The sequence below is a fragment of the Myzus persicae genome, unplaced genomic scaffold (assembly GCF_001856785.1).
Source record: "Myzus persicae strain clone G006 unplaced genomic scaffold, MPER_G0061.0, whole genome shotgun sequence".
Lineage (NCBI taxonomy): Eukaryota > Metazoa > Arthropoda > Insecta > Hemiptera > Aphididae > Myzus > Myzus persicae.
The window spans coordinates 312,435-328,203 of NW_019104433.1; the positions used below are offsets into that span (position 1 = coordinate 312,435).

The 15,769-nt window shown below is 30.6% G+C and overlaps 2 protein-coding genes across 2 annotated transcripts; one reads left to right on the forward strand and one right to left on the reverse strand.

Moving 5' to 3' along the window:
• Positions 1 to 1,938: 1,938 nt before the first annotated feature.
• Positions 1,939 to 3,448, reverse strand: LOC111042136. The gene is made up of 2 exons (XM_022326657.1): positions 3,437 to 3,448; positions 1,939 to 2,478 (listed from the first exon to the last, which is right to left on the reverse strand). The coding sequence occupies exons 1-2, from the start codon at positions 3,446 to 3,448 to the stop codon at positions 1,939 to 1,941; spliced, it is 552 nt and encodes a 183-aa protein (XP_022182349.1).
• Positions 3,449 to 4,966: 1,518 nt separating this feature from the next.
• Positions 4,967 to 14,905, forward strand: LOC111042130 (uncharacterized ATP-dependent helicase C29A10.10c-like). The gene is made up of 19 exons (XM_022326649.1): positions 4,967 to 5,360; positions 5,464 to 5,585; positions 5,987 to 6,112; positions 6,745 to 6,903; positions 6,999 to 7,083; positions 8,587 to 9,773; positions 9,847 to 10,052; positions 11,021 to 11,130; positions 11,814 to 11,984; positions 12,056 to 12,144; positions 12,455 to 12,604; positions 12,675 to 12,936; positions 13,002 to 13,129; positions 13,203 to 13,351; positions 13,418 to 13,568; positions 13,656 to 13,915; positions 13,977 to 14,117; positions 14,174 to 14,354; positions 14,717 to 14,905. The coding sequence occupies exons 2-19, from the start codon at positions 5,487 to 5,489 to the stop codon at positions 14,831 to 14,833; spliced, it is 3,771 nt and encodes a 1,256-aa protein (XP_022182341.1). The 5' UTR covers positions 4,967 to 5,360; positions 5,464 to 5,486; the 3' UTR covers positions 14,834 to 14,905.
• Positions 14,906 to 15,769: the final 864 nt, after the last annotated feature.

The following is a 15,769-nucleotide window of genomic DNA, read 5'->3' on the forward strand; positions in this document are numbered from 1 at the left end:
TCCACAAGGCCGGGCCTAGCACGGACCCCTGCGGGACTCCACAGGTCACCGGTCTGACCACCATCTCCTCGCCTGTCAGCAGCACTCTATTGGACAGCCAAGACCGAAACATTTCCACCAGGTATTCCGGGGTGTTTATGCTCCTCAAGGCGGCGTCGATGACTGGCCACCTCTGGGAATTAAACGCGTTCTTTACGTCTAGGGTCACTAGGACGCAGAGACTTTTCTTCCGTGGGGTGGTGGCTGCCTGGGCGGCAATGTTGAGCACTTTCTCGACTGCAGACTCGGTACTGAATCCCTTCCTGAAACCATATTGGTTCGAAGCTCTTCTCCACCCGCCGTGTGCGTCGAGATGCTCTTCAAGTCTTTGGAGAAGGAGCCGTTCCAATAGTTTGCCCGGATTGTCGAGCATGCAAATAGGCCTATAGCTTGACGGGGCGTCCGGCGGTTTGTCCGGGCCTTTTCGAAGCAGCACATGCCGGGCCCTCTTCCAACGAGGTGGAAAAGTTACTGCGCCGAGGCAGTCGTTAAATACTCCGAGGACTGCGCGTGGCTGAGCGGATGCGAGGGCTTTGAGGACCTCGTTAGAGATCCCTGAAGGTCCAGCCGCTCTGCCCTGTGCGAGTCTCTTGACGGCTCTACTCAATTCTTCCGGTGTGAACTCTGGAATGATCCAAGTGAATTCTAGCGTGTCTCAGTGCTGGTTGAACGCCTGGAAGATGTCGAGTACAGCTAGACACGGAGCCAAGTCCCAGTTCGTAACAGGGGCCGCAGGAAAGAGAGAGTCGGCAATGAGGGCCGCCCTGCCCCTGGAGTCCACGGCTGGGTTGCGGGCGCCTAGTGTCTTCATTAACAGTTTATATGGTCTGCCCCAGGGGTCAGTGTCAACCTGAGCGCAGAGATCAGCCTAGGATTTGTTTTTCGCCTCTCGGGTGGCTATGCGAAGATTTCTTTTTGCAGCGATGTACGAGCACCTCGCCTCCTGGACGCCAGGCTGGTCAACGCGCTTGAGGCAGACTTGGTAGTGTCTACGGAGGGCCAGAGACAGCCGCCGCAACTCGGCGATCTCTTCCGACCACCAGTACACCGGACGCCTGCTCTGGGGACCAGTTTTTTTCCTGGACATGGATGCCTCGCAGGTGCCGAATAGGAAAGCGTCAAGCGATTCCGCCGAGGACAGGGCTTTTTCTGCGCATGCGGTTCCGACTGTAGCTCATAGGCACGTGGTGCTGAGGTGGCTTCGCAGGGCGTCAGCGTCCAGCTTCTTTACGGACCAGCCACGGTGGGCGGTGGCGGGGACTTCGACTCGAACCGGGCTCTGGGCCCGATTTGCCGTGCTAAAGCATACATAGTTGTGGTCTCTCGGGGTCTCGGTTTCAGGTACCTGCCACCCCGTGACGTCAACACCTCGGTAAAACGTGACGTCTATTATCGGGGTGGCTGCCCCTCTCACGAAGGTGGGGGTGGTTCCTGAGTTGGCCAGGATTAGTCCCAGGCTGGTGACGAGATCGGACTGTGGGCCGCCTCTAGGGTTGTTGTTCCTCGAGCCCCACTCGACGTTCCAGGCGTTGAAATCGCCGGCCAGGACAATCGAGGCGTTTCCCCTAGCGCGGATAGCCGCTTCAAGGTCGCCCAGAAAGTGTCCGTACTCTGCTAGTGTGGCTCCAGGTCTGAAGTAACAGCTGAAGACGGTCAGCTCACGGAAGGACAGCCAGGCAAACCCGTTTCCAGATCCCCGACCGTCGTGGCTGAGCGTTGCGTGACGCGATGTTCCGACGGCAGCCTTGCAGTCGGTGCTGAAGCACCATCGATCTTCATGCCCGTGTTTAGAGGCCGGTTCAGACACAATGAGTATGTCCGCCCCGACCTCGTCCGCTGTCTGTGCGATGAGCTGCTCAGCTGCCCAATTCGCGTTGAGGTTAATTTGAAGAAAATTAATCATCTGATGTTATTCTTCACTCCACCTGACTGTTTCCTGGCAGCGCACGCACCTGAGCCCGGTTTATGCGTGACCTTCTGGAGTCCAGCGGTTTCGCATGCTACGCAGAGGTCGTCCGCCTCGATGCATTCCTTCATGGAGTGGCCTATCGCGCCGCATTTCCAGCAGACGCCAGTCCTGTCCTCTGATGTGCAGTTCTTGGAGTTTTGTCCGAAGGCCTGGCACCTGAAGCACCTCTCAGGTGGCAGCATCCTGGGCCGGACTCGGCACATGGTCCACCCGATCGGGACTCTGGAGATCCGGGCGGCAATGTGTTTAGGCATTTTCGCCGTGGCGATCTGCTGTCCAGATCGGGTGCCCCATATCCTGACATCACTGACCACGTCCCGGTCGATGCTCACCGTTGGGTCGTCTTGACCAGGGATGACGTTGCGGAGTGCTTCCAGGACTTCTGTTGCGGTGGCGGCTGCGTCAATGTCCAGCACCTCGACCTCCACTTGTACGCCGAGCTGAAGCACTTTACCCAAGGAGTCACCTAGCTTTACCACAATTATTACCTATATTATTATCTACGGCAACTGTCATGGTCGTCGTCTCGTTATTTATCATTTACAAATGTACGGTTTTAAATGTATTTCTACTAAGATATAATTAATAATTAGAAAAAAAAATTAAAATATTTATTATTTATTATATGTCCCTTAAATAAGTGAACGCTACATAGACATGTTTTGTCCTACACGCATATAATATAGAAAATGTACACCCAACAGATCTCGTTTAGCTTCGTTAGTTTAAAAATTATATAGTCAACCGCCCAATTATGCAACTTGATGATAAGAACATTATATCTGTGTTGTGGGTTTTTTGCGATAACTCAGTTTTTAAGCGAATTATGAGCATTTTTTAATTTACTCTATATTATATATGCAAAACTTGCTAAAAGTTGAACTTTCATACCCCCCCCCCCCTCATACAAACACAGATAATGTTTTTACCATCAAGTTTCATAATACGTCAATTCGCTCCAATTTTTAAAAAGACGTTAAATGTGTCCCTTTTATCGATTCCTTTACACTCCATTTCAATAAAATACCTGTTATAGTTCATTATATTTATAAATACATGAAGTTATATTATCATATAATATTATAATTTGGATGGTTGGGATTGTAGCTCAAGAGTTATACCCAGTTATACACATTTTATGTTCATAAATTATAAATACCATTTCCCGGCAATCCAGCTAGACGCCTCGCGCCTCAAAAGAAACTGGTGCCGTGACCTGATAACTTAAGATTAAGTACTTAAAATATTCAGGGGTGTCACAAATGTGTGATTTCCCCTTCATGTATATAATTTAACCTGTGAACTATCTGTAAAATATTTATATTACTGATTGTACTCGATGTATAGATTATAATTTTTCATAATAAAGTCAAATATATATTTTTTTTTTTTAAATTTATAAATACCTACATAAAAATATGTACTTACCCAAAGTTTCATCATGAATGAATTATGCTGCACAGTACATCATCACATTCGACATATTATAACTAGGTATATTATAATATAGTATTATATATATTATATATATATTAATTATAATATATATTATAGTATATTATAACTAGGTACCTATACTATTGAGTAAACTTTTTTAATAAATACGGTTATCTTAATATTGGTAATTTATTTAAATTATTAACTTTTATTATGATGTATTAAGTTATGTAGACTAGGTACGTATTATAAATGTGTAAAAATAAGCTGTTAAAAAAATTTAAATGTTGATATCAATATACCCACACCACAGAAATATTATTCTGTGCCCCTACTAATAAAGTTTTGATAGAGCATGTCTCCCAAATGAGTAAAAAGAATGTAGTTATGTTAAGACTTAAAATAACAATAATACCAACAGTATGGTAGCCAAAATTCAATATTTGATAAATTAGTAAGTAGGCCGGTAGGTATTTTTGTGTTTTCTCGGGACGAAATCTCTCCCCAATCCGCCCATAGTCTTCAAAAAGCAGCTTAGAAAAAATAAAGGCTAAAAACACAAAGAAAAATGTAAATAAATTTTCAAGTTTATAATTGTAAGTAATACTAAATTCCATGACAAAGTCTACTTTGTCATGCTAAATTCTAATTGACATACCTTCGCTTTAGGACAATAGAAAAAAGAGCAAATGCCTAAAGCGGTCCCTACACGATCAATAATATTGCACAATAATCGATATTGCGCAATATTATTGACAGTCTAGTATAGATATTGAACTTTTGAAGGATTGTACAATATATTGAAGAAATCAAACTGGGTTGGAAATTTTTTGTACAATACACAATATTATTGAACGTTTGAATATGATATTGTGCAAAATTACGCAATATTTAGTATCATATCATATCGGTTGTGACACGTGTTGTGTCGTGTTTTTTTTATATTTTTCATTCTATTGATACACTATATCATACACTATGTCAACTAAAATGGAAGAACGTTCGTTTATAATCGAATGTATTAATTTGTATCGAGATCTGCCGGCACTTTGGAATGTCAAAAGTAAGGATTATTCCAATCGTAACAAAAAAAATGAATCCTATGAAACGTTAGTAACGAAGTATAAAGAAAAATATCCACAAGCCACTAAGGAAGACGTTAAGAAAAAAATGAATGCATTAAGAACAAATTGGCGTAAAGAATTCAAAAAGGTTAGTACACACAGTATATATACATAACTATATTATTACATTTTATTATAGATTTATAGTATCTATTTATATTGATGTCTGATATACAAAATGTTCAAAACATTCGTACTCTAGTTAAAAATTATGAATCATATACGTGATCTAAGGTTTGAACCACGGCCTTAAAAGAAAAGGTTCGGACAATTGTAGTATTGTAGTAAAATGATTGTACTTTATCTTCTAAGACCGTGGCTTGAACACATGGGATTTCCGAAATATGTTATCAGTATGACTGCATTGTTTTGTTTAGTTATCATTTGGATGATAATAATAAATGTGCTCCCATATCCCGCTATAATGCTGAATACTTGTTGTACCTCCATAGAATAGAGATTTAAGGATTTAACGAACTTCGGTCACGGTTAAAACATTCATGAACATTAATTATCTTATAAAATGTAAAATATTATAGTAATGACTTACATTTTAACAGACATTTTTCGATTAGTTACAATTGAGATTAAACAATACAATCCGAAAATGTACACCCTAGTGCGCGAGTACCTACCCGTATAATGTTCAGTAGATGCATGATAGAAAATAGTTTTTCAAAGTTTCAAGTTAAACTCATTCAAAACTCTTGTACTTTATTCAATTAGTGTTATTTTATTAATTTTTTTAATATGAATTGTAAATACCTATTACAGAGTTATATATTTTGAATGTAAGTATGTATTACCTGTACACTAAAAATATGAAAACAAGTATTATTTTATACAGCAGTTATCAAGGTCTGTAGATTTTTAAAGTAATTTTTTATATTTTAGTATCTGATTTCAATAAATTAAAAATGGAAAACATTGAACAAAGTATGCCTGGTTGTGCTCTTAAATGTCTTCGAAACGTTGAAGATGTTTCCCAAAATGTACACCAAGTTAAATATGGAGTGGTGCGTATTTACATATAATATACTGTTATAAATATTAATAATTAATTTCAAAACAATGTATATGATATTTACTATTTATATGTTCCTACATATTAAGGTTTTATTTACCTAGTGTATATGTATTAAAGCTTAATAATCCTTTGAAAAATATAGATTTACTTAGACTTACAAGTATTGAATCATCATAAATAAAAAACCTACCTTTGTCAAAATTAATTTTTTTTATTGTTTCAAAATTAGTATGTTTACAAGTATAAATCATTTTAAATTTTTATCTTAAAAAATCCATGTATCTGAGTATATTCCTAAACTAATTAAGTTAGATATATTTCCAAAGATATTTCAGAACACTTATTCAAGTTTAGGTTGTATTATTCAATCTCATATTTTATTTTTTTTAGAATACTATTGGAAGGGGATTAAACAATGATATTGTACTCAAAAATTTAAACGTATCAAGAACTCATTGCCACTTACGAGTCGAAAAAAAAGAATCCAAAGATATTGCATACATCAAGGATTTAGGTGTAAGTTTTTTTTGTCAGGTCTTTCTGTTACACTTTGTATACCTACTTTAGAGATCTTACATTAAATGATCTATATTTTAGTTTTACTGTATTTAAAATAGTAAGTATAGAATAAGAACATTTTCATAATATTTTTCCATACCACATTCTATAGTTTTTGAATTTTGCTAAAATAACTAGGTAATGAACAATTTAAAAAATTATATCTATGATGTACCTACTAAATTTGATTTTTTTTTATCATGAAATTATGCATTTCTGCTAACACTAGATATCTGGATAGTATGAATTTGTGATCTTATCTCAAGTTCTCTAAAAAAATTATTTATAATAAACTGTTGACTTGATTAAAAAATTACTTTGTGGCTTACTAGATCATTTACATGGTCAAAAAATAACTCAAAAATTATTTATCATAAATTACATTATAAAATTAATCATAACTGCATTATAATCAAATTTAACTCCAAGAAAACCTAGGAAATGGACTTATTACTAAACACTTTTTATGTTGCGGTAACAATTAGTTATTTAATTTAAAGAATTCCATATTTTAATTAACAATATTTGTATTAAATACTAGTTTTGATTTATATTTATTTAATTAACAATCAATATAATTATTTTTTAAGACATCAAATGGGACTTTTGTTGGCAATATAAATTTGATTGAATTTGAAGAACATCAGTTGAATGATTTAGATATGATTGTGTTAGCTAGTGGTGACGAAGGAGTTGTTCTACAATATATTGATAAAGTAGATCGTACTATTAATTTTTCAAATCAATGTGTAAGTTTAATTTGTTATTTTCTTAAATTTTTAACATTTTTTACATGAATATATAAAAAATAGATACATTTAATAATTATGTATATATTATGTAGAATAATCCAATTAATAATAAAAGAAAAGTACTGAGCGAAGAAAATTTGGATGAAGAATCAACTGCTGTAAAAATTCCAAAATTAAGTATGTTTTTATAAGTATTTATTAATTTCAAAACTAAGTAGTTCAGATATTCTGAGGGTTGAGACTCAAGCATGAGTTTTATTACTTTTTATATAACTTTCCAGTGAAGCCTTTATTCTGAGTATGTTTTTCATCCTTGATGAAAAAAGTAAAAATACATAATACCCTCATTTCATTTAGTGGTAGACTTACACATGAACCACATATTTGTAAACTCAAGTTTATTTTATTGTTTTATAGGTTTTTAATGAATTAAGATATCATTAATAACTACTATAATTAACTAAATGTTATATTCTTTTCTAATAAATTTGGTATGGAAATCCTTAGGAGTTTAAGACGTTATTACATAAATTCCAAATGACAAACAATACCTTGTGACTATTATTGTACTTTTAATTTTATTATTACTTTTTAAGTTAATTGCTCCATTGCAAACTGTCAAAATATGTTCTGTAATAATCATGAAAAAAATTATTATTATATAATTTAAATTTTTGTAACGTGACACATTTAGGAATTGCATATTGCCATAATATGCTGATGTCTATTCTTGGAAAATTGTTAATAGTAATATAAAAATATATATTTATTTGTTCTGTTAGGAGTCAATTTTTTTCAGTATCTAGTATATTTATTTGTATTTATTAATTTTATAATTGAGTGTCAACAATAAAAATTAAGTGATTTTAACATAAGAATAAAAAATACTATAAATTTAAAAAAATCTTAAACACACCCAAGCCAACCATATTGTTTCAAAAATATTATTCCTAGCACTCTAATAATTAATAGTAAAAATTCAAATTATAACAACTGTTGACTCTTAATTAGAAGCCTCAGGTTTTATATTTATTATTTAACATTTTAACACATTGCTGACTGGACCAAGATAAGCTTAATAAAACATCAAAACATTAATATGTTTTTATGCAGTATTTAGGACAAAAAAATTTTCTGACTTTTGCAGTTTCTATAACAACCAAAAAATAATTTTTTTTATATCAACTAATCGTTATTAGGTTAAATTGATTATTTACTTATCAATTTCAAAAAGCCTATTTTGCATCACAGTTGCAATTGCAGCCAAACATTAACACATAAATAATTAGTTTATTGGTATCCAATTTTGTCGTACACAATAAACAGTACTTTTTGACTTGTTAGAATTAGTTTGCGCTATATTTGTTACTATTTATTATAACCACTAACTGTTGTTACTACTTACTAGTAAACAAATGTAATGCATGATGATTGTGTCAAGTCTTTATTTATTAAATCATCATCAACATTACATGAATAAATACATGATAAACAATAAATTGAAAATAAATGTTCATTTTTTTTATTTTTATAAAAATTATGGGTTAGAAAATATTTACTAAACTTTATCTTCTAAAACAAATAGGTGTATAAACTATATAATTTAAATGTTATAATATCTATTAAGTAAATTATTAATATTTGAAAACATTTTATTCATTTTTAATGTTTAATTTTCAGTTATAAATGAATCTGAACAGAATTTATTAAAGAAACCATCTTCAAACGCAAATACTAATCCATCAAATTCATTGAACAATTTGCCTTATGTTGCTAATAATTTACAACATACAGAATTAAATCAGTTAAAAATAGTCAATGCTTTTTTCAAGACTCTTAAAGATTTTGATGATCAAAAATTACCAGTTGAAGATCCTGAAATAACTCCAAGTAGTAAAGAACCATCCTATTCTGAATATAAAGATAATATATCTACTTCTGTGAAAATAAAAATAGAACCGGATACTACAAATAATGTGTTCAGCCAAGGAAAATATCGTGATGAAGAAGATAGTGTAGTTTATTGTATATCAGATGAAGAAAATGACATGGATGAAAATGGTTTAGAATTTTCCAACATTAAAATTGAAAAACAGGAACAAATTAACACATCCACAAAACATTCATGTCCGTCTACTTCAAAAATTGATAATAATTTAAACTTTCCAGAATTGTCAATACAATGTCAAAGAAATGAAATAACCACTGATGATACAGATGATGTGATGTACATACCACCCAACTTGTGTTCTAACAATATAAATACTTTGATGAGTTCAAGTGATAGTGAAAGTGATTACACTAGTAAATGCCCAACAATTATTGAACCTTTTCCAATGAAAGTTAATAAAAGGGGTCAAACAAAGTTACTAGTTGAAAATAAGTATATTATAAAAACTCGAGCTAAATCAGAAAAAATAATTAATAATAAAAAGAAAGCCGAAGAAGTAATTGTTGATCAAAATAAACAAATTATTCAAGAAAGACAAATGAGACTTAAAAAGTTGGCCTCAAATAACTCAATAAATGAAAATTCTTCAACTAACGACAATTTTATTGATAGGCCTTCAACAATTGGTAAATTAAAAAAAAAAAGTAGAATATCTAGGTTGGAACAAACTAACAATGATAATAATTGTATTCCAAGTACATCAAAGTCTCATTCACCTATACGAGAGGTTAAAAAAAAAGTTGGATTTAATTGTCAAGAAATGACATCAACCATAAACAATCAAATAGATCAATTTTCATTCTCTGATTATAAAAATATTATAGGTTCTTCAACTACAAAAACTATCAAACCAATTAATTTTACTTTTTTTGATACACTTAGTAAAATATGTAAATGGAATGCAGTGTGGTTGTATGTAAGTTACATTTTTAAAAAAATGAATATATTTCTATAAGTTTTTATTAAATTTATTTTGGTATTTTATATAGGAGGAAAAATTTGCTGATGCGTCTCCACCATTGGTAAAAAATATATACAAAATGAAAGAACAATTTGATACTCCATCTGAGTATTCTTCTACAATGAACTCAGTGTTATTCTATGAAATTTGGTCAAAAATAAGTGAATCATATCATATGGTGCTTAGTAGAAACCCTAATTTGGAGCAATCTATTTTTGAAAAATCTTCAAAGAAGTATGAATATAAAATTTTAATATACGATATACATATTTAGTCATGTCAACATCTTATTATGATGTAATGTAATAGTATAATTATTTTAAGTAGATCTAGATCATATCTATTTTTTTAATACAAATTAAACTTATAATTTTAAATGAATTTTTGATTTTGATGAATACATATATCAATCAACTTCAACGAGATAGACCTAGTACAGGCACTTTCGTAAATTGGTTGTTATTACATTTATGAATTATTTAATATTATGTATAATAGTTCTCTTTGAAGGTAATGTTAATAAGTTTCTCTATTCATCTAAAAAATACTTATACATGGTCACATGGCTTTATATTTAACATGTATTTATGTCTTATGGCTGGGGATCATTCCAAAAATGTGTGTACGACACCATGAATGATATCACAGCTCATTGTGTTGAAGCTAGGATGATAAAATATTATTGTATTTTTCTTAACCTAATTTCACGTAAGAATTCTCTTGACAACTAAACAATAATAAAGATGAAATTAAGTTATAAAGTTATTTCATGTTAAAGTTCTTAAGTTACCCTTAGCAACAAATTATTTAAAGAGTATAATTATAAATTAGCAATTAAACCTTTATCGCCATCACGGAGGCGTGTTATCAAGCTATAACAATAAGAGTAGCTCATCAAATGTTTTGTGTATTGAAAATTATTCACAATAAAGATTACACAATGTAAATTATATAAATAAAACCATTATTGGTTGATAGGTAGTTGTTTGATGATGTTGACAGGTGGGAATTATTAGTATTTGTAATTTTAGCTCAGAAATTCTCATATTTATATTAGCAACTAATTACTTCTTATGTTGACTGAATTCAGTAGCCATACAACATATACATGTTTCGATCTATCTGCATGCAGTGTGGATACTCTATTTTTATATTTATATGTAATATGTATAAGCAATTTTAATGTAACTTATGTTTTCTAGAAACTTACCTCTACCTATGTTTGATATTCAATCTGTTAATAAAGAATTTTCCACATCGGTGCCAGCATTAAAATCTATTAATCAGCCATTATGGTGCTTAAAATGTATAGGTAAGTGTCATTATTATTATTATTATTACCTATAATACGTAATATGCATAGTTTTAATTTATAAAAAAATATCAATAATTAAATAGAATAATCTAATATTATTAATTATTGTAATCTTTAACTCAAAATAGTCAGAAATGGATGGTTTAAAAAATCCACGAGTTGGATGAACTTCATCAGTATTTTTTGCCATCTTTGTCAATTCTTTATTTAATTATACTTTTGACTTGTATAACTCATAACTACAATAAAATGCATACTTAAAAAACAAAAATTATACAAATACAATAGATAAACCTCTTAACCACTGTAATGTGAATAACATGTTAAATTAATCATCTTCTGTTATAAAATGTATATCTATTAGTTACATAACCTAAAATAACCTTGAGTTTTTACCTAATTTATTTTTAATTGTTATACTGGAAGAATTTGCTTGGGAAAAAATTATTAATTTTTAGTTTGTATGCCTTGTAATTAACAAAATATATTTTAAAAAATGTTTGTTTAGTGTTACTTATTAGATGTACCTCAAACTGCAGTAAACATACACTCTTAACATTTATGGTACTTCTTAAAACAAATTATTTCACTGAAATTTTCATAATAATCAGTCAATGCATAGTCTTTTAAAAAATGTATAGATTACATTTTTAATGTTCTTCTAATTTTTTTTTTTTTAGGAACAAATAAGAACATTGAAACTTTAACGGGATCAAGAAATTCACTAAAGGGATGTTTATGTATTGTTATAGTACAGTCAAACTGCTTTGGAACAGATGCTGTTAGAAATCAAAAACCTACTAAATCTAAAAATATTTTTTTTGCTTATGTTAATATGACAAAAAAAATTGGTAAATAATTATGAATTTATAATATTTCCTAAGCACCAAATTGAGGAAATTTGTAATCATCTATTTTTTAGGGTACCACTCAAATTCACAATTTTACATAGAACTTATTGTTACAAAAAAGACTGAAAATATTCCAAATGGAACACTTATTCACTTAATGGTAATGGTTAATAATTCATTAAATAGTAAATAATAATATTTAACTTCTTCATTAATAAATATGTATTGAGTGCCACTGGGTATAATTATTTTCAATTTAATTTGCTTACTTCCACATAAACGTGAATATATGTATGTAAGAACAGTTGTAAAATTGTTTATGTGTTGAACTAGAAAATTAAAGCATCATACATTAAATTTGTTAGGAAAATATATTGAAAACTGTTTATTGTTTATTATTTTTAATTGGTGCATGCATACCCAAATATATAAAAATAACAGCTAATTTAATAAACTATTATTCATTTTAGGATATTTTTTACTTGTTCTCGGAACTACGATTATTTCAAGCTATAAATAATGTGACTACATCTTCACTCTGCAAGGCACTCATCACTCCACAATTTCATAATTACTCTCTTGATTCTTCAAAAGCAAATTCAAAAAATTATAACATAAATGTAAATAGTTCAACGTTTAAGTTTATTGCTTATATTAATTTATTTTTATTGTGTTAATGATTTTGTTTAGAGTTTATTATTAAACAATAGTCAAAAAGAAGCTGTAAAAATGGCTGTGACAATTTGTAATTCTGTAGAACCAAATGTTGGTTTGATAATTGGACCTCCAGGCACAGGCAAAACAAATGTTATTTGTAATATTATTTTAACTCTAATGTCTAAACAATCGGTCAAGACTAAAACTAAACCTAAACTTCTTATATGTGCACCTTCTAATGAAGCTGCTGATGCGATAGTAAGAAGAATAATAGAAATTAAAAAGGACTTAAAACGTAAGTTTCTGTTTAGTTTGTTTTATAAAATAAATGTATAACTTCAATTTTATTAATTATTTCAGATCAATCACAATTTAATGTAGTACGAGTGGGTAGTGGACAAAAATATGATCCAAATTCTCCTATTGTTGATGTTATGCTGGATACTTTAATCAAACGAAAAATGGGAAATCCTTTAAATGAAGCTGATGTAAGATACAAATATATTGCTATTATTAGATTTGAGTTTTGAAATTATTTAGCATTTATTATTGTTAAATTAGAGACAAGGTCAATCAAACAATGTGTTTATATACACCAATAAGAAAGATCTTGAAAATGAAATACTTATAAATACGGAAGTTATTGTGACAACATTAAACTCTTGTTTTTCCAAAACAATGGAGGAGACCTTCAAGCCTTCGAATATTAAGTGAATACAACTTTTTTTCTTATTTGAATAATGATTTTACATTTTTTTTTTTTTTTATTGTTATAGGTCATTGAATAGTTGTCATTTTACTGCTTGTATTGTAGATGAAGCTGGACAATCTATAGAACCTCTGATTTTTGTTCCGATACTACTTGGCATTGATAAATTAATTTTGGTTGGAGATGATAAACAACTTCAACCATTAGTAAAGAGCAAGGTTTGTTATGAAATTTAATGCACTTTTCTAAAAAATTATTTTGCCAAATCTGTACAACATATAACATAATTAAATTAAATGTCTTAGGTAGCCAAAGATAATGGTCTTGGTATTTCTCTTTTCAAACGACTTAAGACTTGGTTTGAACATAAGCGCTCTACACGGAAAAGTTTTCCAGTTACGATGTTAAATACACAATATCGAATGCATTATGAAATTTGTTTATTTCCATCAACATACTTTTATAAAGGTGTAATTAAAACTGCACCATCTGTCAAAATGAGAAAGCAACTTCCTTTTCATCCATACATGATCCTAGAACATGAAAGCCTACAAGATAATACAGGGTATATTATATTTTATACATTTTGAAAAATTGTCTGATAAAAAATTATTATATTCCTTAAGTGAGGTAAATATTGGGGAAGCAAATATGATTGTAAGTTTAGCAGAAATTTTGCTCAACTCAGAATGTCAATCACTAACCATTGCTGTCTTAACACCTTACCATAAACAGAGAGAGCAATTAAATATATTGCTAAAGAAAAAGTAAGAAATTTAATTTTGTGTAATTTAATTTTCTATTAACACAATTATTTTTAAAGGAAGATCTCATTAAATGTCAATACAATAGATTCATTTCAAGGTGGTGAATGTGATGTTTTATTGATATCAACAGTTCGTACTAATGGAGTTGGATTTATGGATGATATTTGTCGGTTGAATGTTGCTCTAACACGTGCTAAGCAATCATTAATAATATGTGGAAACTTTATGTCTTTAAGAGTGAGAAATTTTTATAAAATTATTTCTTTATCTTAACAAATAAACAGTAGTTTCTGTAATCCTCCGGCCACATGATAATCCTATACATCCAGTAATCCAGATAGTTATATATTAGATAATAATGAGCAGTTATCTTATAAAGTTAATAAACTCACTTGATAATCCTGATAAATCGATTAGATATTATTTCCAAAAATTGCAAGACAAAAAAACATACCAGGCTAAAAGAAAGATGATATTTTATTGCAATTATTATAATGTGAACTCTAGTAATTCAACAATCCACCATATGTATAGGATTACTGTAACTACTGCATTTATGTACTTATATGTGTGTATAAATATTATAATTATATTTATAGGGAGAACGAGTATGGTCCGATTTATTAGAAGATGCAAAGAAACGTAAATTAATTAAAAAAGTATCAAAAAAAGTCATTACTAATTCTAGGGTTTTGCTTGCCATGATAAAATTGTAATTTATATTTGAAATGTATGGTATTTATTACAACCTTAAATATCAATTAAAAATTTTAATATTTTTTAACTGACATGAAATTGTTTTTCTCAAGCCTATTTTATGATTTTGTTTATAATTTATTAAATTTGTTATTTCAAGAAATATTTTAATGATGTAATAATTACTAGGTACCTGAATAAAAGGTATATTCTCAGGAATATACCAATCATGTTTTATTTGTATTATAAATATAAATAGAATTGATCTAAATATACATATAATTATATTTATATTAATAAACTATTTTTAATATTTTATGCTATGTAGGTATAAATTGACCATTAATTTTTTTTTGCTACTACTTACTAAATATGCATTTTTTAAAATTTTTTATTGCTTTTTGACTTTTCTACATTCAAAATGTTTCAGATTAAATTCATTAATAAACCCAACTTAAATTATAAATTTGTTATTTACATTCATATATGTTACTGAAATAGAAAATCCTAATAAAATATTAGGGGAATTTAAAATCTGTAAGGATGTTTAAAAGACTTTCTCTATGAATAGAGTCGTTGAGTCGTATGCTTTTCTAAAATCCACAAATAATATGTGTACATCCTTATCAAATTCTAAGCGTTTTTGGATAATTTGTTTTAGATTAAACATTTAGTCCGTTGTGGATCTATTGGGTTTAAACCCACCCTGGTAGTCACCTAATATAGTTTCAGCTATAGGTACTATTTTGTCTAGTAAGCAATATGATAAGACTTTGTATGTCCTATCGAATAAAGCAATACCTCTGTAATTACTACATTTTTGCGGGTCTCTTTTTTTATAAACGGCACAGATTAAAGCTGCACCCCAGTCTTTCAGTAGTTGTTCCTCAGACCATATATTTTCGATGATAACATGTATTCTATTTATTGCCCAAAATATTTACTACAGAGAATAG

Coding starts and splice junctions, on each gene's coding strand:
- LOC111042130 (XM_022326649.1), top strand. CDS start 5,487: ATGGAAAACATTGAACAAAGTATGCCTGGTTGTGCTCTTAAATGTCTT. Junction 7,084..8,586: donor TGTAAAAATTCCAAAATTAA/GTATGTTTTTAT, acceptor TTTAATTTTCAG/TTATAAATGAATCTGAACAG. Junction 14,355..14,716: donor GAAACTTTATGTCTTTAAGA/GTGAGAAATTTT, acceptor TTATATTTATAG/GGAGAACGAGTATGGTCCGA.